At 42.6% G+C, this 23038-nt stretch overlaps 1 protein-coding gene across 1 annotated transcript in view; it reads left to right on the top strand.

The window, feature by feature from the left end:
• Positions 1 to 23038, top strand: part of LOC137373090 (zinc finger and BTB domain-containing protein 37-like) — a 330618-nt gene that overhangs the window by 292174 nt on the left and 15406 nt on the right. The window contains exon 3 of the mRNA XM_068037958.1: positions 13899 to 14001. Coding sequence (XP_067894059.1) covers positions 13899 to 14001 — 103 coding nt within the window. The remainder of the gene's footprint in view (positions 1 to 13898; positions 14002 to 23038) is intronic.

Genomic DNA, 23038 nt, shown 5'->3' with positions numbered 1-23038 from the left:
TCGAGGGGCTGAATGGCCTACTCCTATTCCTATTTTCCTATGAAATGTTCGGGTCTTTGCATTCTTGTCTGTGCATTGTTCCATAGTGCTTTGGGATGCTTTAACGTGTTCCTGAGCCACATTGCAAGCTTTAGTGAGCCTTTCCCGTAACACGGATACATAGTCTAGTACTTAAGATTCGTTCCTTTGTTCTAAGAACATGTCTTTGAGTTTTAGAGGATCTCTTATTTCATGTTCGTAAACCAATTCAAAAGGACTAAAACCTGTAGACTCATTCGGTGAATCTCTAGTGGCAAATAAAAGAAAGTCTAGCCCTTTATCCCAATCATGGGTATATTCATGACAGTATGCTTTAATCATTGTTTTGAGAGTTTGATGGTACCTTTCTAAAGCTCCCTGTGTCTGTGGTGATATGTTGCAGATTTGAACTGTTTGACACCTAAATTGCCCAGACTTCTTGAAATATCATGGACATAAAATTGGAGCCTTAATCTGATTGATCTTCAAGTGGTAATCCATATCTCATAAAGAATTGGGTTAACTTCTCTACTACTACTTTAGCAATAATTGTCCTCAAAGGAATGGCCTCTGGAAATCGAGAAGCCATATTCATGATGGTGAGTATATACTGATGTCCCACTTTTGTTTTTGGCAAAGGTCCTATGCAGTCTACAGATACCTTACCAAATGGTTCCTCAGTAACTGGTATTGGAATTAGTGGTGCCGGTTTTATGGTAGGTTGCAGTTTTCCCACCTTTTGGCACGTATGGCATGTCCTACAAAATTGCACCACGTCCTTTGTAAGGCCTGGCCAGAAATAATGTTGACTTATACGTGATTTGGTCTTTTGGATCCCCATATGTCCTGCTAGAGAAATGTTTTGTGCTAACCTTAATGATTCCTGGCGATATTTAGGTAGTACCACTACCTGTCGAACAACCGTCCAATCTTCATCCGCAGGTCTATGAGGTGGTCTCTATTTCCTCCGCAGAACCCCGTCTTCAACATAATAGCCTTCTGGAACTCCTTTTGCCTCTGCTTCTGTCAGAGCCGACTGTGCTATTCTGTGTAACTCTGGATCAGCATGTTGTGCTGCATTTAGATAAGATTTGATTCTGTCTGCACGGAAGAGGATACAAAAAAACACTCCCGTAATAGCTGTAAATCAGGAGGTGGAAAGAAGAGAGGAACTTGGTGAAATTGCAATCACTAGGGAAGTGGTACTGAGCAATCTGATGGAGTCCCCGGGTCCTGATGGGCTTCATCCTGGGGTCTTAAAAGAGGTGGCTAATGAGACAGTATATGTTTTGGTGTTAATTTTTCAAAATTCTCTAGTTTCTGGAAAGGTTCGATCAGACTGGAAAGTAGCAAATATAATCCCTGTATTCAAGAAGCGGAGGGAGGCAGAAAACAGGGAACTGTAGGCCAGTTAGCTTGACATCTGTCATGAGGAAGGTGTTAGAATCGATCATTAAGGAGGCTATAGCTGGGCACTTAGAAAAATGCAAGGTAATCGGGAATAGTCAGCATGGTTTTGTGAAAGGGAAATCATGTTTAACCAATTTATTGGAGTGCTTTTCTTTGAAGGAGTAACATGCGCTGTGGATGTAGTGGAATCTGTTGACATACTGTACTTGGATTTCCAAAAGGTATTTGATAAGGTTGCACATAAAAGGTTATTGCGTAAAGTAAGAGCTCGTGGTATCGGGGGTAATATATTAGCATGGATAGAACATTGGCTGGCTGGCAGAAAAAAGAGAGTATACATAAATGGGTCCTTTTCTGATTGGCAGGATGTGACGAGTGGAGTCCCACAAGGGTCTGGGGCCTCAACTTTTCACAACTTATTTCAATGACTTAGATGAGGGAAGCGATGGCATGGTAGCTAAATTTACAGATAACACAAAGATAGGTAGGAAAGTATGTTGGAAGAGGACTTAAGGAGCTTGCAGACCGATATAGATAGGTTGAGTGAGTGGGCAAAAATCTGGCAGATGGCGTATAATGTGGGAAAATGTGAAGTTGTTCACTTTGGCAGGAAGAATAAAAAAGCAGAGTATTTCTTAGATGGGGAACTACTGCAGAATTCTTAGATGCAGAAGGATCTAGGTGTTCTAGTGCATGAGTCACAAAACGTTAGTATGCAGGTACAGCAAGTAATAAAGAAGACTAATGGAATGCTTTATTACGAGAGGAATTGAAAATAAAAGTGAATGGCCTCCTTCTGCTCCTAACTCATATGGTTGTTAAACATCTCATTTGGATTATCTAAATCCCCAAGGAAAGTTTCAGATACTTGGCTATCTGTTTGTAGTGCCAATTTTACCTCTGACAATTGTTACGAACAGGTGAGAAAGGTGTCTAGGGCTCCCTTTTAGCTTTCACCTGGTCTTGTTATAACAGGGTTTAATTTTTAAACACACTGTGTTTTGAGCTCCCCGTTGATGAATCCTTGTTCACCGCTTTCCAATTATAAGGCAAAGAAATGAGCATAAACAGGTTTTCTTAGTTTTGAAGAAGAAAAGTGAAATTTATTAAAACGTAAACTCTAATCCGGTTAACGCCTATGGATACACGCTGCACCCCACACTAGCATGCATCTGCAAGATGCACATGCAAATCGAGACCGAAAAGAGCAGAAGAAAAAATATAGAGAGGTTTGAGGCAATCTCTGAAGAGGGGTTTTTGTTACTGTGCTTTGAGCTGTAATCCTTGCTTATAGGTAGATCTTTATTTCCGTTGGGACCCAGTATTCTTTTTAAACCTTGTTCACTGTAGGAGACTTTTCTCTCTTGGGGTTCATGTTTTCAATGGGTCTTCAGTTCCAGAAAAAAGGATTTATGGTTTATGGCTGTTTCTTAGGAATAAAAAGGAAAAATAATGATTGAGTTTATCACGTTCTGCTAGGATGTTTTCGGTATGGTGAGTTGTCCCAGAGTCGAATAGTCAGATGCCACTCGAAGTCTCTCCAGGTGAGTTTGGTGAACAGTCTGTGATGGGTAGGCTTTCAAGGCAATTTGTCCGCAGCAGATGTCACACAGGTCTTTCAGCAAGGGTGCAGCAACCGGTCTGCTTGGGTTTCTAAAAGCAGCAGTCTAGCATTCGAAGCTTTCTGTACATTCCAGGGTTTCCCAAAGCACAGGAGGAAACAGGAACCACTCTGGATGTCGGATTTCTTCAGAGACTGGAGGCAATAAGAATGTGCCACCTTTCCAATGCGTGATGTCTTTTCAAAAGATGCAAGTCTTCCTTTACAGGGAGAGTTAACACATTTCTGGGTCTTCCTCTCTTGTTCCAGGCAGGTCAAAGCAAGATTTCAAATGGCCGCTCTTTGTCCAATTCACTGGTTTTTAAAAGTGTCCAAAGTGAAAAAAACCTTCTGAGCTAATCACATGACCAGATAGAGTGTCTCCTTTTCACTCAAAGGAGGTCAAAACCCCTTTGCTGTTTCCTTGAAACTGCTTGCTTCCCTTATTTTTGCATAAAAAGTCAACATCCAGAATTTCCAGCCATTTGCAAGTGTCCAAGTCTACTGTAAATCCTGTTTACAATTTTTTAAAACACACAAAAGTCTAAGATTTTAGTACGAAAGTAAAGCTTGTAACAATACTAAGAAATTAATTTGAAGTAAAAGCTGACAGGTCCTAGGTCCTGATGGTCTTCATCCTTGGGTCTTAAAAGAATGGCTGCTGAGATAGTGGATGTATGGTTTTAATCTTCCAAAAATTCCTGCATTCTGGAAAGGTCCCATCATATTGGAAAATATTAAAAAGGTGGAAGAGGGAAAGCAGGAAACTACAGGGCAGTTAGCTGGACATCTGTCATAGGGAAAATAGTGGAATCTATTATTAAGAAGGTTATAGCAGGTCATTTAGAAAATCTCAATGCAATCAGGCAGAGTTAACATGGTTTTGTGAAAGGCAAATCGTATTTGACTAATTTATTAGCATTCTTTGAGGAAGTAACAAGCAACGTGGAACCTGTAGATGTGGTGTACTTGGATTTCCAGAAGGCATTTGACAAGGTGCCACATCAAAGGTTACCAAACAAAATAAGAGCCCATGGTATAGAGGGTAAGATATTAGCATGGATAGAGGATTGGTTAGCTAACAGGAAACAGAAAATAGGCATAAATGGGTTGTTTTCAGGTTGGCAAGCTGTCATTGGTGGAGTGCCACAGGGGTCAGTGCTAAGGCCTCAATTATTTACAGTCTATATCAATGACTTGGATGAAGGGACAGAATGTATGGTTGCTAAATTTGCTGATAACACAAAGATAGGTAGGAGAGTAAGTTGTGAAGAGGACATAAGGAGTCTGCAAAGGGATATAGATAGGTGGTTAAGCGAGTGGGCAAAGATTTGGCAGATGGAGTATAATGTGGGAAAATGTGAACTTGTCCACTTTGGCAGGAAGAATAAAAAAGCAACATATTTAACAGGAGAGAGATTGCAGAACTCTGAGCTGCAGAGGGATCTGGGTATCCTAGTACACGAAACACAAAAAGTTAGTGTGTGGATACAGCAAGTGATTAAGAAGACAAGTGCAATGTTGTCGCTTATTGCAAGGGGAATGGAATATGAAAGTAGAGATGTTTTACTGCAGTTGTATAGGGCATTGGTGAGACCACATCTAGAGAATTTTGTGTACAGTTTTGGTCTCCTTACTTAAGAAAGGCATTTGCATTGGAAGCAGTTCAGAGAAGGTTCGTTCAACTGATTCCTGGGATCAGAGGGTTAGCTTAAGAGGAAAGATGGGATAGGTTGGGTCTGTATTCATCGCCGTTTAGAAGGATGAGAGGTGATCTTATTGAAACATATAAGATACTGATGGAACTTGACAGGGTGGATGTTGATGGGATGTTTCCCTTGCGGGAGAGACTAGAATTAGGGGTCACTGTTTAAAAATAAGGGGCCTCCCATTTAAGATAGAGATGAGGAGAAATTTTTTCTGAGGGTCATGAGTCTGTGGAGCTCTCTTCCCGGAGAGCAGTAGAGGCAGCATCATTGAATGTTTTCCTGTAAAACAAACAAAGGGCTCAAAGGGTATCGGGGGTAGGCAGGAAAGTGGAGTTGAGTCCACAAACAGATCAGAAAGATACTTGCAGAATGGCAGAGCAGGATCGAGGGGCCGAATAGCCTACTCCTGCTCCAAGTTTGTTTGCTCATATGTTCCCGGGTACGCTCCCACAGTAAATGGAGCAGCATGTCTCAGGTATGATGGGGTCTGCCGGATTGATGTTTTTTTTTATTATTGTTTCCAAACTAGCCTTGTAACTAAAATTCTCCATCCCTGGAACCATTCTGGTAAATCTCCTCTGCACCCTCTCAAGGAGCCTCACATTCCTTCCTGAAGTGTGGTGACCAGAACTGGATACAATACTCAGTTGGGGCCGAACCAGAGCTTTATAAAGGTTCAGCACAATCTCCCTGCTTTTGTACCCAATGCCTCTATTTATGAAGCCCAAGATCCTATATGCTTTACTAACCACCCTCTCAATATGTCCTGCTGCTTTCAATGATCATTGCACATGAACCCCCAGGTCCCTCTGTTCCTGCACACTCTTTAGAACTGTAACATTAAGTATATATTGCTCCTCCCTATTACTTCTTCCAAAATGCATCACCTCACACTTGTCAGTATTAAATTCCATCTGCCACCTTCCTGCCCATTCTGCTAGAGTATCCTGTTGCAGGCAGTTTGTAAGCATCCTCGCTGTTCGCTACACCTCCAAGCTTGGTGTCATCAGCAAATTTTGCGATTCTACTCTGTATTGCAAGATCCAAGCCATTTATATATCATAAAAAACAGTGGTCCTAGCACTGACCGTTGGGGAACACCACTATCGACCATCCTCCAGTCTGAGAAGCAACCATTTACTATGACTTGCTGTTTTCTGTCCTTAAGCCAATTTTTTTATCCAATTGAACATCGAATCTTCTATTCCTTGAGCCTCAATTTTGTTAACTAGCCTTTTATGTGGTATCTTATCAAATGCTTTCTTAAAATCCTGTAATGATCAGGTGAGGAGGGGGTCACAAGGCTCCCCTCTTGTCCTTCCTCTTATTTGACTGCAATAAGGATAAATCCTTTTTAAACAGTGGATGTGCTTACTACTTCAGTGAGTGTTTTACCATTTATCTTGGTTGTGATTGTAAAAGAACCAATCGGACAGGTTTTCTTGAGTTTGAACAAGTGAGTTTACTATACTTAAAAATATAAACCCGATATAAATAAAATAATAACATTACACTTTAACACACGCACACACAAGAATCTCACACGCACAAATAGATGAGGAATAGATTTGGATTGGATTAGAGTCCAGAACAAAAAAAAATAATACATAGTCTGTGGTCATAAAAGCAAAATACTGCAGATGTTGGAAATCTGAAATAAAAACAGAAAGTACTGGCAATACTCAACAGGTCTGGCAGCATCTGTGGAGAAAGAAGCAGAGTTAACGTTTCAGGTCTGTGAAAGGTCTGTTTCTGATGAAAGGTCACTGACCTGACATGTGAACTCTGCTTCTCTCTCCACAGTCTGTGTTTGGCAGCTTTAGTGGTCTTCTGATTGAATCGGTGGTCCTGAAGTTCTGCATTGATAGTTGTTCTTGGAGACAGTTGAGCAGAGGGCTTCCTTCATGAGGTCTTTGTATTGAATTTAGCAGCCGGCAGCTGGGCTTCACACGCCCTGCACCAGGTCTTCTGGAGAGAGGGACACACCCCTCTGGCTTCGGCACAGATTGAGTCTCTGGCTTGTCTGACTTGCCCAAGGGGAAACCCTCAGCTTTCACAGAGATGGACAGACGGTCACATGACTGTCTCTGCATATTCTCTGGTACCTTCTAAAGAGATTCAAGTTTAGCAATTTCAATCTCTCTCCGGCTTCATGATGTCAATGTTTACACCTGGAGGGGTTCGCCCTTTCAATGTTAACGTTCTAAGATGGATTTGAATGTCATGCTAATGAAAGCAAGCTCAGGTAGTTCAATCAATAGGGCAAGCCATTGTTTTGGGTAAAGGCTAATCAGACATGTGTCTCCACTTTGATGTCTTGGAATGTGAAAGGTGTTCAAATGCAAACGGTGGTGGCCATTTTTAGCTGTGGCAAAGTTTTTATAACAGTTGGCTGTAATATTCCAGCTTTCCTTTCTTTTAAAAGTTTAATGTATGTTTCCAACCGATGAATTAAAAATCCTCATTTGGCATAGCATGTTTTCTTGACAATCCACATAAACAACATCTACCGCATTCTCTTCACCAACCTTCTCTGTTACTTCATTAAAAAATTCAATTAGATTTATCAAGCATGATCTGCCTTTTACAAATCCATGCTGGCTCTCCCTAATTAACTCAAACCTCTCTAAGTGTCTGTTGATATTTTACCTGATTATTGTTTCCAGAACCTTACCTACAACTGATGTTAACTAACTGGCCTCTGGTTGCTTGGACTGTCCTTACACCCTTTCTTGAATAAGGGTGTTACAGTTGCCACTGTCCAATCCTCTAGCACCTCCCCCGTATCCAGGGAAGATTGGAAGATTATGGCAAGCCCTTCTGCTATCTCCATCTCCACTTCCTTTAGCAATCTGGGATGCAAACCATCCAGCCCAGGTGACTTATCTACGCTAAACAGAGCCAGCCTTTTTAGTACCTCTCCTCTCTCAATTTTGATCCTATCCATTGCCTCTACTCTCTCTGTTTCTACTGATATTTTGTCAGCATCTATTTCCTTAGTGAACACCGATACAAAGTAGTCATTAAATATATTAGCCTTGCCCTGAGCCTCTAAGCATATATTACCCTCTCTGTTCCTAATAGGCCCCACTCCTCCTGTTAACTACTCGCTTACTATAGACATGCTAGTAGAAGATCTTTGGGTTCCCTTTCATGTTGACCAGTTGACCAATACAGACTGCAGTTCACCCTAGGTGGCCCCTTGAGAATTCGAATTGGAGATGCGAACAACTTGTCCAGACTACCGCACAGGACTGTTCTCATTGTGGCCTCATTCCGGCAATAGAGCAATGCTTGAGGACTTTTTAGGCTACCCTGAGCTTCCACTTGGTGCTAATAATATATTGTAGAAAGTAGCATCGGTCAAGCTGCTTGATGTGGCACCAAGAGCAAATGCAGCATGTGCAGGCCAGTGAGGACTGCAGCTCAGTCTGCAGCCCACCCACCCCTTGTTCCCACCAGATTCTGTCTACTCAAGTTTGCCATAGCTGACTCTGCCAATCCAGTGAGTGACGCTATTACCAACTGTGGCAGTCTGCGTGTCACATTATCGATCAGAGTTGCAGGAGGGCGTGACTGGATGACCAGGTATGGGCTGGACCAGGACTTCAGTCTGTTTTAAATTGTAAGATCAAAGCACTGTGCTGGTCAAGCAAAGTAGTAACGTCATCACTGGATGTCCTCGAGAGCACAGGCAAGTACTGTAAACAAAGCATGTCACAAGCATTTATTTGCTTTTGTTTCAACCCACAGACATTCAAGGTTGAGTAGCGGCATCGAATATTGATTTCCCCCATCACCATTCTTAAATGCGTCAGGCAATACCCCAACAAATAGTGTGCTAAACCAGGTTGGAGCATGGGCAACAGCAACGTGCATTTATATCGTGCTTTTAATGTACTAAACGTCCCAAGATGCTTCAAAGGAGCATTATCTAGCAAACTTTGACACTGAACCATGTAAAGAAATAGAATAGGTGGCCAAAAGCTTGGTCAAAGAAGTAGGTTTTAAGGAGTGTCTTCAAGGCAGAAAGGTTCAGGGAGGGAATTCCAGAGCTTCAGGCCTCGGCTGCTGAAGGCACAGCTGCTAACGGTGGGGTGACGAAAGTCGATGATACTCAAGAAGCCAGAACTGGAGGAGTGTAGAGATCTCAGAGGCTTGTAAGGCTGAAGGAGGTTACAGAGAAAGGGAGGGAGCGAGGCCACAGATGGATTTGGAAACACAGGTTAAAATTTTAAAATCAAGGCATTGGCGGATCAGGAGCCAGTTTAGGTCAGCGAGCACAGAGGTGATGGATGAACGGGATTTGGTGCAAGTTAGAATATGCACAGTAGAGTTTTGGATGAGCTTAAGTTTATGGAGGTTGGGAGGCCGGCCAGCAGTGTGTTGGAATAGGTGAACACAACCTTGTTTGACACTGTTAGGAATCACAGATGATGACTTGTCACCATAACAACACTTAATTGCTGGAAATCCTGGGCATCAGACGCTCAATCAACGTTAGTGCTATTTGTGTTCTTTTCAAATAATGGAGTGGCACCTTTTCCAGAAATAGCAGCTTGGGAAGTCGAGAGAAAGGATTTGTTTAATAAAAACACCACCTGTTAAGTTTGTATTTTGTTTGTTTTTTTAACTGAACTGTACTATGTACAGTAATCAAACTAACCTTGTTACTTAAGTTGCCCTATTACTGTAATATTCGTGATGCAGTGTGTAAGCAAACAACTTACAAAATTGGCTAGCCCAGGGAAAACTGGAAGCTTCCTACACCCTTCTGCAATTCATGTCATGTTGGCCTCTCTCACTAATGCAGTAATGGCCCTAAATAAAAGGGACGGGTGCGGTCTTGTGTGTGTCGCTGAATGTGGTATCCATTACAGTGCAGTACATAGTTTTTACAGTCTCCATTAAAGAGACATTCATACAATCCTAAATAATAATCACTGCAATCAAACACGATGGGCCGAATGGTCTCCTTCTGTACTATATTGTTGTGTTTTACTGTCTCCTTTGCTTTCTACTGTACACTGGGGCTGATGTGATGTGTTCTTGACCTTAAACTTCTAATTAAAATATGTCCATCACATTGTTGTTCATGCTAATTGAAGAGAGTAGCATCTACTCCTGGTAGTGCACAATCTTGAGTTATCCCGTAACTCCAATTAACAAATTTTGCATTAAGTAGAGTGGATCATATTGTACGAGTGTTTCCATTTTTTATTGTTAACTTATGAGGATTTGTGTTTTAAAACTGATAAAAGATTCCATTGATGCTGAAACTTTGGGCAACACAAAAGTCCAAGTGTATCAGGCCTGTGTCCTCAGTACCTTGCTCTATGGCAGCGAGGCCTGGACAACGTATGTCAGCTAAGAGCGACGTCTCAATTCATTCCATCTGCGCTGCCTCCGGAGAATACTTGGCATCAGGTGGCAGGACCGTATCTCCAACACAGAAGTCCTCGAGGCGGCCAACATTCCCAGCTTATACACACTACTGAGTCAGCGGCGCTTGAGATGGCTTGGGACATTGAGAGGTCTTGTGAGGAAAACAAGCCTTTCTGAGAAACCACCTGACTTCTAGCAACAACAACAAGCCTCTGCGGAAAATACCTGACTTTCAACTCAATAAACAACAGACAACTTTGGGCACCTGGAGAATTTGTTTACAAAGAAGTGACAGGTCAACATTGATGGAGGTCAAAAGGTTAACCTCCTGTTGTCAGTTTCATTTTTGAATTGTTTTGAGTTGGGGTTGAACTGTATAAAAAGGGAGAGAACTTCGAAGGAAGGGGAGATGACCATAACCCAGCTCAGCTTTCCAGCACCTCTCTCAAAGACCCTGAGAAGTCCACTGTGTCAACTCATCTTATCTCCTGTCTTTGAAGAAAAGCCTGTGTCAGGCAAGCCCCCTCACCTACCAAGACTGAGGCACACATTATTCGCCACATGAATATTAAAACTTAAAATTGCAAGCCCCTGACTGGAAAGACATTTGAATGGTAACAGGCAGTGTTGGAACAAAGGACCATGCCCTGACCCATTCAACCAACAATGGACTTTGATTACCAGACATTGAAGGTGGGGGGAGCTAGCATTCCAGGTTGACTGCTAAGATAGCAGAATCTACAAACACAGAAGAAGTGGTCAGACCAGTTTTAGTCACATGATTAGCTGGCTGTTGGAATTTGAACCTCCAACAGGGGATTTGAACTCAGAAAGCCGTATGTCCCCGGTTGGAACAGAACCTCCTCTCCAGTCCTGCCTGCCTCCATCGCTTTCCCACGGAACTGAATCTTGTGAAAACACGTGAACCTCAAAGAGAGAAGGGTCTCCTATGTGAACGAAGTTTAAGAAGAACTCTGGGCCCCGTCGAACAGCAAGACTACCTACAATCAAGTGAGCTCGAAGCAAAGTAAACAAGAAACTCTTCTGATATTGCCTCAAACCCCGCGCTACTGTATTTTCCTCTCTTTTCTGTCTCTATTTGCTTGTGTGTATCGTGTGTGCATGGGCACGTCGTATATCCGTAGGTGTGAACCATATTAGAGTTTAAGTAGGTTTTAATAAAATTTCATCTTCTTTAAACCTCTAAGCATATGTGAATTGGTTTCTTTGTCTTATAATTGGAAAGCTGTGAACAAGTATTCACAAAAAGGGGAGCTCAAAACACAGTGTGTTTAAAAATAAAACCCTGTTACAATAAGACCAGGTAAAGACAGCTAAAGACCCTTGGACACATTTCTCACCTGGTCGTAACACCTGCTAAATTAATTCTGAATGCCGCCTGAAAAGAACTGTTCTAAAAGATCCCAGTGACCCGCCTATGTGTACTCGGAGGCCAGATTGTATGTCAGTTTTGGAACACAACATATTTCATCTGCTGTTTCTTCAAGAATGAGCATGTATTCAGCCCAAATGTTTTTTTTTCGTCTGTAATAGAGCTCTCAAAACAAAAATCCCTTTATTTTTGCAGTTAACCGGTGTGTGAGGGTCTAAGGTAAAAAGGGAACTTTAATATTTCAATCTGTGGGTTTATGCTTTACTTCATTACTGGTTAAGACTTGTTTTATAATAAATTGATAATTCTGTTGTTTATTAAAGACACCTGGTTGGTGTGTTTTATTCTGAGATAAAAATAGAGGCTATGGATTGACCGTATTGGTAATTGGGGAAAAATTTAAATATGTTGCGACCCATGGATAAGTGGAATGGGAATAAACAGTGCACTCTTCCTGCCTCGGTCGTAACACTATGCTTTCATATTCAGATGCAGAACAATGAGAAGACCTAACAAAGCTACTCACAGCATTTAAAAGAGTCTGCAGGGACAAGCCAGGATGTACAACCTTAGCCACACATGATGTGGATCTAGGGGAATCCTTTCCTGTAAAACAGCATCCTTATCGCTTAAGTCCAGAGAAACAGGCTCATGTAAAGGCAGAAATCCAATACATGCTGGAAAACCACTTAATTGAACCCAGTCAAAGCAGCCGGAGTTCCCCAGTGGTATTAGCGCCTAAACCTGACGGTTCAACAGACTCTGCATAGGCTACAGAAAAGTTAATGCAGTAACAAAGACAGACTCCTACCCAATTCCTCGCTTGGAAGACTGTATTGACATAGTGGGCAGTGCCATGTTCCTTACAAAGATAGATTTGTTAAAGGGATACTGGCAAGTTCCTTTAACACCCCAAGCGAAATAAATATTAGCCTTTGTCACACGAGGTGGTCTTTTCCAATGCCAAGTGATGCCATTCGGGCTAAAAAATGCCCCAGCAATTTTTCAGAGACTAATGAACCAAGTGGTAGCCAGTAACTGTGTGGTTTACCTTGATGATGTGCTGGTATACAGTGACACGTGGAAGGACCACTTGGAACAACTAGAAGCTCTATTAAGAAATTATTATCGGCTAATTTATGATAAACCTTGCCAAAAGTGAATTTGCAAAAGCCAGACTAACCTACCTTGGGCACATAGGGCAAGGGCAAGGACAAGTGTTGCCAGGAACAGCAAAAGTACATGCATTGGTGGAGTACCCTACCCCTAAGACTAAGTGAGAAATAATGAGGTTTTTGGGGATGTGTGGTTTCTACCACAAGTTTGTACCAAATTTAGTACTATAGCTGCTCCGCTGACAAATTTGCTACACAGAAAGAAAACCAAGGTAGTGCGGTCAGGAGAGTGCCAAACATCTTTTTAGAGGCTGAAAGCCATTTTGATTACTGAAGCAGTTTGGCTGCCCAAATTTCACTCAGCCCTTCAGGGTAGCAATTGATGTTAGTGACCTGGGGCTCGGTGCAGTCCTGTTACAAGACAATGAATCAGGTATGGAAAGGCCAGTGAGATGCTTTTCCAACATGCTGAATCAACACCAAAAAAGATATTCAACAGTGGAAAAAGAAACCCTAGTTTTATTGTTGTTTATGCCCGCCACGACTACAGAGACACTGGTATACTGATCATAATCCCCTAGTATTGTGGAAAAATTTAAAAACCAGAATTCCAGAATATTCCAATGGTGTTTACTATTGCAACCTTGTCATTTTAAGATTATCCTCATTGCGGTCAAAACTAATGTCATTGCAGATGCTTTATCTAGAATCTAATTTTGCTTTGAGTTATCTGAGTGCAAAGGTAGAACAAAGCAGAACTGTATTATCTGCGGGTAAAGAGTGAATGAGAATGAATGTTTTTTTTTTATTTTTCATCTTCTGTTTTTCCATACTTTGTAATAAAATGCTTTTAAAAATGGTGTTTCCTTCCTCGAAAGGTGGAGGTGTCACGAGTGCTTCCATTTTTTTTGTTAAATAATGAGGATTTGTGTTTTAAAACTGAAAAAAGATTCCATAGATGCTGGAAATTTGTCTTTTTTGGGGGAAAAAAAGGTCATTAGAAGGTCTCTTGGACTGAGCTTGTAAACAACAGTTTACTGGAAGGCTCTGAGCAATGTCACGGGAGATTGCTAGCAGTAGTGGTTAATTACTGCACCGATAACATTGAGTCTTTGATTTTTCTTTATCGGTGAGAACACTGTTTCTCACTTAAGAATATACTTTCATTGGTGTAAAACGGTCTTTTGTCTCTGTGCCCCTTCCATGTACAACACTCCCCGATATTTGTGCTGACTAAACTGTCCATTATTGCTGTGTTTGCTAATCAGGTTTAGCCCATCTGGCAGCGTCGTTTGCACAGTGCCTGAGCGCCACAGAGCGAGGAGTGTGTCTCCAGGCAAAAACGAGGAACGGAAACAGCCTAACTCACAGGTAACTCTGTCTGTGGCAGTGAAACAATCACCTCCATCTCAATATAATCAACCTCCCCCCTCCACCCTTGAGTTTTTTATTTTGCAACGTTTGTTTCTTCCGGAGACTTTTCACCCCACTTCCCCTTTTGCTTGGGTTTTCCCCCAAATTGTAGGGCAACCCCACTGAGATTGGAATGTAGGCAGGCTGCATTGTGTTGTGATGTCTGACGGAGATGTAGCCTTTGTTGGTGTCAGTACCACATTGTGCTGCTGCTGTATTGGTTGCTGATTTTATTGTACCCATCATGTTATATGTTTTGGGATGAGAAAAGGTCCAGCCAATATTCCTTCTACCATCCTGGTAATCGCATGTTGTAACAATATTGGAATTGTTGACTAATCACAGCAATCAATCTATATCGATCAGTCTACAACAGACACCAGACATTTGGAGAGCTTTAGGAACCATGGGTTCAACGTCACATGTTCCTCCCCAGTAGTTACCACGTATCAAGTATCAAATTATTCATATACTGTATCTCAGAATATTTTCTGAAATAAATCTCATCTGCATTTGATTGAATCAATACTAACTGCCTCCACCAAGAGAGCTGTTCCATAGACTGACTCAGTGAAATAATGGGGAGAACTTTTACTTGCCGTCACATGATAGGGGGAGGGGGGTGCAGTTCTGGTAGCATATGGGAGACCTGGGAGTCTGGGCTTTAAATCCAGAATGTTCAACTTTTCGCCCTGACAGGTTCCCCGTTTGAAGGTCAGCCTGATTGATAGGCTTGCCTTTCAGTAAGGCGGGGAACATACCGGAGGACGACACAGGACCAGGTAGGTCTGATCTCCAATCCCATGGTGGGGGAGGGGATCTGATCCCAGCAGGGGGAGCGTTGTAAGGGGGAGATGGTCTGTTAATGGGGTAGCTTGCGGGACCAAGAGGAAGAACTCCCGCTCCTCTTGGGCCACAATGTGTGCTGTAAGGGCACCTGTCTTGTCTTCGAGGCTGTCCTCGTCTCACCAAGTTAAACTTGCAAAACAGCTTAAGTCTGAGGTTCCCATCCTTATTACCATATTTAACATACCATCTCGCCTTTTGGCAGCCCGCAACATATCCCACATCAGTAAAGCCAGGAGGTCAGCAGGTTGGAGACAATGCACACGGACTTCTTGCCCATTTAACCCTCCCATCCCTACCCACACCCAATCTCACATTCTGGCCCACGTTAAAATCCCCACCCTCTCCACTGTTTCCACTGATTTGGTTTGAATTTACCCCCCTTCAACTGCAGGCTGTGTCCTGAGGTTCTGCTGTTCTGGACCAGGTGAAAGAACTTGTCATGGTCAACATTATCTAGTCCCCCTATCTAGTGTATGAGAGGAAGCTAGCTAGAAATGTAAAAATGGATAGCAAGAGTTTCTACCAGTATTTAAAAAGGAAAAGAGTAAGTAAAGTGAGTGTTGGTCCTCTAGAGAGTGAGAATGGAGAGTTAATAGTAGATAATAAGGAAATGGTGGATGAAATGAACAAATATTTTGCTTCTGTCTTCATTATAGAGGATACAAAAAACATTCCAGTAATATCTGTAAATCAGGAGGTGCAAGGAAGAGAGGAACTTGGTGAAATTACAATCACCAGGGAAGCGGTACTGAGCAAACTGATGGAGCTGTGGGCTGACAAGTCTCCCGGTCCTGATGGACTTCACTCTAGGGTCTTAAAAGAGGTGGCTAATGAGGTAGTAGATGCGTTGGTGTTAATTTTTCAAAATTCACTAGATTTTGAAAAGGTTCCATCAGACTGGAAAGTAGCAAATATAACCCCTCTATTCAAGAAGGGTGGGAGGCAGAAAACAGGTAACTATAGGCCAGTTAGCTTGATGTCTGTCGTGGGGAAGGTGTTAGAATCATTAAGGAGGCTATAGCTGGGCACTTAGAAAAACTCAAGGTAATCAGGAATAGTCAGCATGGTTTTGTGAAAGGGAAATCATGTTTGATCAACTAATTGGAGTTCTTTGAAGGAGTAACATGCACTGTGGATAAAAGGGAGCCCGTTGACATACTGTACTTGGATTTCCAGGAGACATTTGACAAAGTGCCACATAAAAGGTTATTGCGGGTTATTACGTAAAGTAGGAGCTCATGGTGTTGGGATAATATATTAGCATGAGTAGAAGATTGGCTGGCTGGCAGAAAACAGAGTGTGCGCATAAATAGGTTTTTCTGATTGGCGGGATGTGACAAGTGGGATTCCACTGGGGTCTGTGCGGGGGCCTCAACTTTTTACAACTTATTTCAAGGACTTATATGAGGGGAGCGATGGCATGGTAGCTAAATTTGCAGATGACACAAAGATAGGTAGGAAATTATGTTGTGAAGAGGACATAAGGAGCTTGCAGACCGATGTAGACAGGTTGAGTGAGTGGGACAAAATCTGGCAGATGGAGTATAATGTGGGAAAATGTGAAGTTGTTCACTTTGGCAGCAAGAATAAAAAAGTAGAGTATTTCTTAAATGGAGAACAACTGCAGAATTCCGAGGTGCAGCGGGATCTAGGTGTTCTAGTGCAGGTAGAGCAAGTAATAAAGAAGGCTAATGGAATGCTATCCTTTATTATGAGAGGAATTGAAAATAAAAGTGAGGATGTTATGCATCAGTTCTACGGGGCATTGGTGAGATCACATCTCGAATACTGTGTGCAGTTTTGGTCTCCTTATTTAAGGAAAGATGTAAATACGTTGGAGGTGGTTCAGAGGAGATTGACTAGATACCTGGAATGAAGAGGTTGTTTTATGAGGAAAGGTTGGACAGACTGGACTTGTTTTCACTGGAGTTTAGAAGAGTGAGGGGAGACTTGATTGAAGTATATAAGATCCTGAACAGTCTTGAGAAGGTGGATATGGAAAGGATGTTTCCTCTTGTAGGTGAGTCCAGAACTAGAGGCACTGTTTTAAAATTAGGGTCGCTCTTTTAGGACAGAGATGAGGGGAAATGTTTTCTCAGAGAGTTGTGCAACTTTGGAACACTGACTCAGAAGGTGTTGGAGGCGGGGTCATTGAATATTTTTAAGGTGGAGGTAGATAGATTCTTGTTAGACAAGGGAATCAAAGGGTTATCAGGGGTAGATGCAAGTGTGGAATTCAAGACGCAAACAGATCAACCATAATCTAACTGAATAGTGGAGCAGGTTAGAGGAGCCGAATGGCCTACTTCTAATTTGTATGTTTGTAGTGATATGATCGAGCAATTATGTCACCTTTCAAGCTTCTCTTTTCCAGTGAGAAAATGCCCAATTTACATAACAGCTCCTCATCATACATCCCACCTTCCATTAAATCATCTGTATCCTTTCAATACCTCTCCTAGGAACATAGGAGCAGGAGTAGGCCATTCAGCCCATCGAGCCTGCCCCACCATTCAGTACGCCCATAGCTGATCATCCACTTCAATGCCTTTTTCCCACACTATCCCCAAATCCCTTTATGTCATTGATATTTAGAAATCTGTCAATCTCTACTTTAAACATACTCAATGACTGAGTTTCCATAGCCCTATGGGATACAGAATTCCAAAGATTCACAACTCTCTGAATAAAGATGTTTCTCCTCATCTCTGTCCTCCTTGTTTTGAAATTGTGTCCCCTGGTTCTAGACTCCTCAACCAAGGGAAACATCTTGCCTACATCCACCCTGTTTATCCCTTTAAGTATTTTGTAGGTTTTAATGAGATCACCTCTCAAACTTCGAAAGTCTAGAGAATACAGGCCCAGTTTCCCCAATCTTTCTTCAAAGGATAGACCCGCCATCCCGGGAACAAGTCTGGTGAACCTTCGTTGCACTCCCTCTGTGGCAATAATATCCTTCCTAAGGTAAGGGGACCAAAACTGCACAAAGTACTCTAGGTGCGGTCTAACCAAGGTGCTGTACAATTGAAGCAAGACTTCACTACTCCTGTACTCAAATCCTCTTGCGATAAAGGCTAACATACCATTAGCCTTCTGAATTGCTTGCTGTATGTTACCTTTTCAGTGACTTATTGACGAGGACACCCAGGTTCCTTTGTCCATCTACACTTTCTAATCTCTTACCACTTAAGAAATATCTGCACATCTGTTCCTCCTACCAAAATGGATAACCACACATTTTTCCACATTATATTCCATCTGCCACATTCTTGCCCACTCACTAAGCCTGTCCAAATCCCCTTGAAGCCGCTTTGCATCTTCCTCACAACACACATTCCCACCTAGTTTTGTGTCATCCGCGAACTTGGAAATATTACATTTGGTCTCCACATCCAAATCATTGATCTATATTGTGAACAGCTGGGGTCCAAGTACTGATCCTTGCTGTACCCCACTCGTCACAGCCTGCCAACGCGAGAATGTCCCGTTTATTCCTGCTCCCTGTTTTCTGCCTGTTAACCAAACCTTAATGCATGCCGGTATACTACCTGCTATTCCATGAGCTTTAATTTTGCTAACCAACTTCCTGTGGGGGACTTTATCATAAGCTTTCTGAAAATCCAGGTATACTACGTCCACTGACTCCCCTTTATCAATTCTGTTAGTAACATCCTCAAAAAACTCCAACAGGTTCGTTAAACATGATTTCCCATTCATAAATCAATGTTGACTATGCCCAATCAGATCATTATTATCCAAGTGTCCATTTATCACATCCTTTAGAATAGATTCTAACACTTTCCCTACTACTGATGTAAGGCTAACAGGTCTGTAATTCCCTGTTCTCTCTCTCCCTCCCTTCTTAAATAGTGGGGTGACATTTGCTACCTTCCAATCTGCAAGAACCGTTGCAGAATCTGTAGAATTTTGGAAGATGATCACCAATGCATCCACTATCTCCAGAGCTACCTCTTTCAACACTCTGGGATGTAAAATATCAGGTCCTGGGGACTTATCACCCTTCAGCCCTATTAATTTCTCCAATACAACCTTCTTACAAGTACTATTTCCTTCAATTCCTCATTTTCCCTCGTCCCTTGGATCTGTAATTCTGGGAGATTTCTTGTACCTTGCTCAGAGAAAACAGACACAAAGTAATGATGTAGCTTCTCTGCCATTTCTCTATTACCCATTGTAAATTCTCCTGACTCTGCCTGGAATGGACCCACAATTGTCTTAGCCAAATATTTACTTTTTACGTACCTATAGAAGCTTTTACCATTCATTTTTGGTTTTTGCTAGTTTACATTCATATTCTATTCTCCCTTTCTTTAGCAGTTTCTTGGTTCTCCTTTTCTGGATCCAAATTCTCAGATTTACTACTATTTCTGACAACTTTAGAGGCCTTTTTTTTAATCTTATACAATTCTTAACTTGCTTTGTTAGCCACAGTTGACTGCCTTTACTTTTGGGGTTTTTGTGCCTTGAAGGAATGTATAGTTGCTGTTAACTATGTAATAATTCTTTGAAGACTATTCATTGTCTGTGCACTGTCATAACTTTTAATGTATTTTCCCAATCCACCTCAACCAATTTGCCCATCATACCTTCATAATTTCCTTTGTTCAAATTTAACACCCTGGCTTCAGATTGAACCACCTCACTTTCAAACATAATGTAAAGTTCTATCATATTATGGTCACTCATCCTTAAAAGTTCTTTTACAACAAGATTATTAATTAGCCCTTTCTCATTACATAATACTAGATCTAAAATAGCCTGTTCTCTAGTCAGTTCCTCAACATACTGCTGTAGAAAACCATCCCTAACACACTCCAGAAACCCGTCCTCCACAGCATTAGTGCTCATTAGGTTTGCCCAGTCTATATGCAGATTGAAGTCACCCATAATTACTGTATTACCCATGCTACATGCTTCGCTAATCTCCTGATTAATGCCATGCCCCACACTACCACTACTGTTTGATGGCCTATAAGCAACCCCTACCAATGTTTGCTGCCCCTGCCATTTGTTAGCTCCACCCAAACAGATTCCACATTTTGTTCTTCTGATCTGAGATCCTCCCTTACTAATGTACTGATCCCATCCCTTATTATCAGTGCAACACCACTTCCTTTTCCTTTTTTCTTGTCCTTCCTAAATGTCGAATATCCTTGAATATTCAGTTCCCAGTCTTGGCTACCCTGTAGCCACTTTTCTGTAATGACAGTTAGTTCATACCCATTTACCTCTATTTGTGCCTATAAATCAACTACCTTGTTGCGAATACTGTGTGCATTCAGCTGGAGTGCCCTTAACCTTGTCTTCTTGACAGTATTGTGCAATGTGACGACCAGAACTGTACACGGTATTGTAAATGTTGTCTCACCAATTATTTATAATGTGGCACAATGACCTCACTATTTTGGCTCAATATCGAGCTTGTAATACATCCCAACATCTGATTTGCTTTTCTGCCACCAAGCATTGCTGCAATAACTTCAATTTATTGTATTCAGGAACCCCCAGATTTTTCTCAATTTCCGTAGATGTATTTTCTTTTCATTTAAGTAATAGTCCACACTTTTATTTTTGTCCTCTTGATGGGCCGAATGGCTTCCTTCCGTGCTGTAAATGTTTCTATGTTTCAAGTGGACGTAGCTGCTAGACTGGGTCTACGGTAGGTGATGAGGGAACCAACAAGAGGGAAAAACCTACTTGACCTCATCCTCACCAACCTACCAACTTGTGGAGACAAAGTCCCATCTTCAATCTGAGGACACCCACCATCATGTTGTGTGGGACTACCACTGTGCTAAGTAGGATAGATTTCAAACAGATCTAGCAATTCGAAACTGGGCATCCATGAGGTGCTGTGGGCCATCAGCAGCAGCAGAAATGTATTCAACCACAATCTGTAACCTCATGGCCCGGCATATCCCTCACTCTACCATTACCATCAAGCGGGGGATCAACCCTAGTTCAATGAAGAGTGCAGGAGAGCAAAAGATACCTGGCCATGCACCTGAAGTGTTGTAACCTGCAAGGCTATGGACCAGGTGCTGGAAGGTGGGATTAGAATGGGCAGCTACCTTTTTTCAGCCAGCGCAGACACAATGGGCTGAATGGCCTCTTTCTGTGCTGTAACATTTCTATGGTTCCATGCCAGGAGCAGCACCAGGCATACCTAAAAATGAGATGTCAGCCTGGTGAAGCTACAACCCAGAGCTACTTGCATGCCAAACAGCGGATGCAGCATGCAATAGACAGGGCTAAGCTATCACACAACCAACGGATCAGACCTAAGCTCTGCAGTCCTGCCACATCCAGTTGTGAATGGTGGTGGTTAATTAAACAACTGACAGGAGGAGGAGGCTTCACAGACATTCCCATCCTCAATGATGGAGGAGCCCAGCACATCAGTGCAAAAGACAAGGCTGAAGCATTTGCATCCATCTTCAGCCAGAAGTGCCGAGTGGATGATGCATTTCGGCCTGCTCCTGAGGTCTCCAGCATCGCAGATGCCAGTCTTCAGCCAATTCAATTCACTCAACATGATAGCAAGAAATGGCAGAAGGCACTGAATGCTGCAAAGGCTATGGACCCTGACAACATTCCAGCAATAATACTGAAGACTTGTGCTCCAGATTAGCCGCGCCCCTAGCCAAGCTGTTCCAATAAAGCTACAACATTGGCATCTACCTGGCAATGTGGAAAATTGCCCAGATATGTCCTGTGCACAAAAAGCAGGACAAATCCGAACTGGCCAATTACCACCCTATCAGTCTACTCCCGATCATCAGCAAAGTGACGGAAGGGGTTGTCAACAGTGTTATCAAACAAGTTGACGCTTGCTCAGCAACAACCTGCTCACTGGCACTCAGTTTGGGTTCCACCAGGGCCACTCAGCTCCTGACCTCATTACAGCCTTGGTTCAAACATGGACAAAAGAGCTGAGTTCAAGAGGTGAAGTGAGAGTGACTGCCTTTGACATCAAGACAGCATTTGACCAATTATGGCAGTAAGGAGCCCGAGCAAAACTGGAGTCAATGGGAATCACGGGGAAAAATCTGGTTGGAGTCATACCTAGCACAAAGGAAGATGGTTGTGGTTGTTGGAGGACAATCATCTCAGTCCCAGGACATCACTGCAGGAGTTCCTCAGGGTTGTGCCCCAGGCCCAACCATCTTCAGCTGCTTCATCAATGACCTTCCTTCAATCATAAGGTCAGAAGTGAGGATGTTCGCTGATGATTGCACAATGTTCAGCACCATTCACGACTCCTCAGATACTGAAGCAGCTCATGTCCATATGCAGCAAGACCTGGACAACATCAAGCTTGGGCTGATAAGTGGCAAGTGACATTCACACCACACAAGTGCCAGGCAATGACCATCTCAAACGAGAGAATCTAGCCATCTCCCCTTGACATTCAATGGCATTACCATCGCTGAATCCCCCACTATCAACATCCTGGGGGTCGTCATTGATCAGAAACTGACTGGACCAGCCACATAAATGCTGTGGCTACAAGAGCTGATCAGAGGCTGGGAATTTTGCGGCGAGCAGCTCACCTCCTGTCTCCCCAAAGCCTGTCCACCATCTACAAGGCACAAGTCAGGAGTGTGATGGAATACTCTCTTGCCTGGATGAGTGCAGCTCCAACAACACTCAAGAAGCTCGACACTCCAGGACAAAGCAGCCTGCTGATTGGCACCCCATGCACCACCTTCAACATTCACTCTGTCCATCACCAACGTACAGTGGCAGCAGTGTGTACCATCTACAAGATGCACTGCAGAAACGCACCTTAGACAGCACCTTCCAAACCCGCGACCTCTGCCACCTAGAAGGACAAGGGCAGCAGGTGCATGGGAACACCACCACCTGCAAGTTCCTCTTCAAGCCACACACTCAAATCATGGAACTCCCTTCCTAACAGCACTGTTGGTGTACCTACCCCGCATGGACTGCAGTGGTCAAGAGCAATTGGGGATGGGCAATAAATGCTGGCCTAGCCAGTGATGCCCACATCCCCTGAACGAGTAAAAAAAAGTGGAGCACTTTGCATTTCTCTACATTGAATTTCATATGGTGTCTGTCTACCTAATTCCCGAGTATAAATTCCTGAGGATATTCCAATCCA

This window comes from Heterodontus francisci, chromosome 8, assembly GCF_036365525.1.
Source record: "Heterodontus francisci isolate sHetFra1 chromosome 8, sHetFra1.hap1, whole genome shotgun sequence".
Taxonomy (NCBI): Eukaryota; Metazoa; Chordata; class Chondrichthyes; order Heterodontiformes; family Heterodontidae; genus Heterodontus; species Heterodontus francisci.
This window is presented reverse-complemented; position numbering and strand designations above follow the sequence as displayed.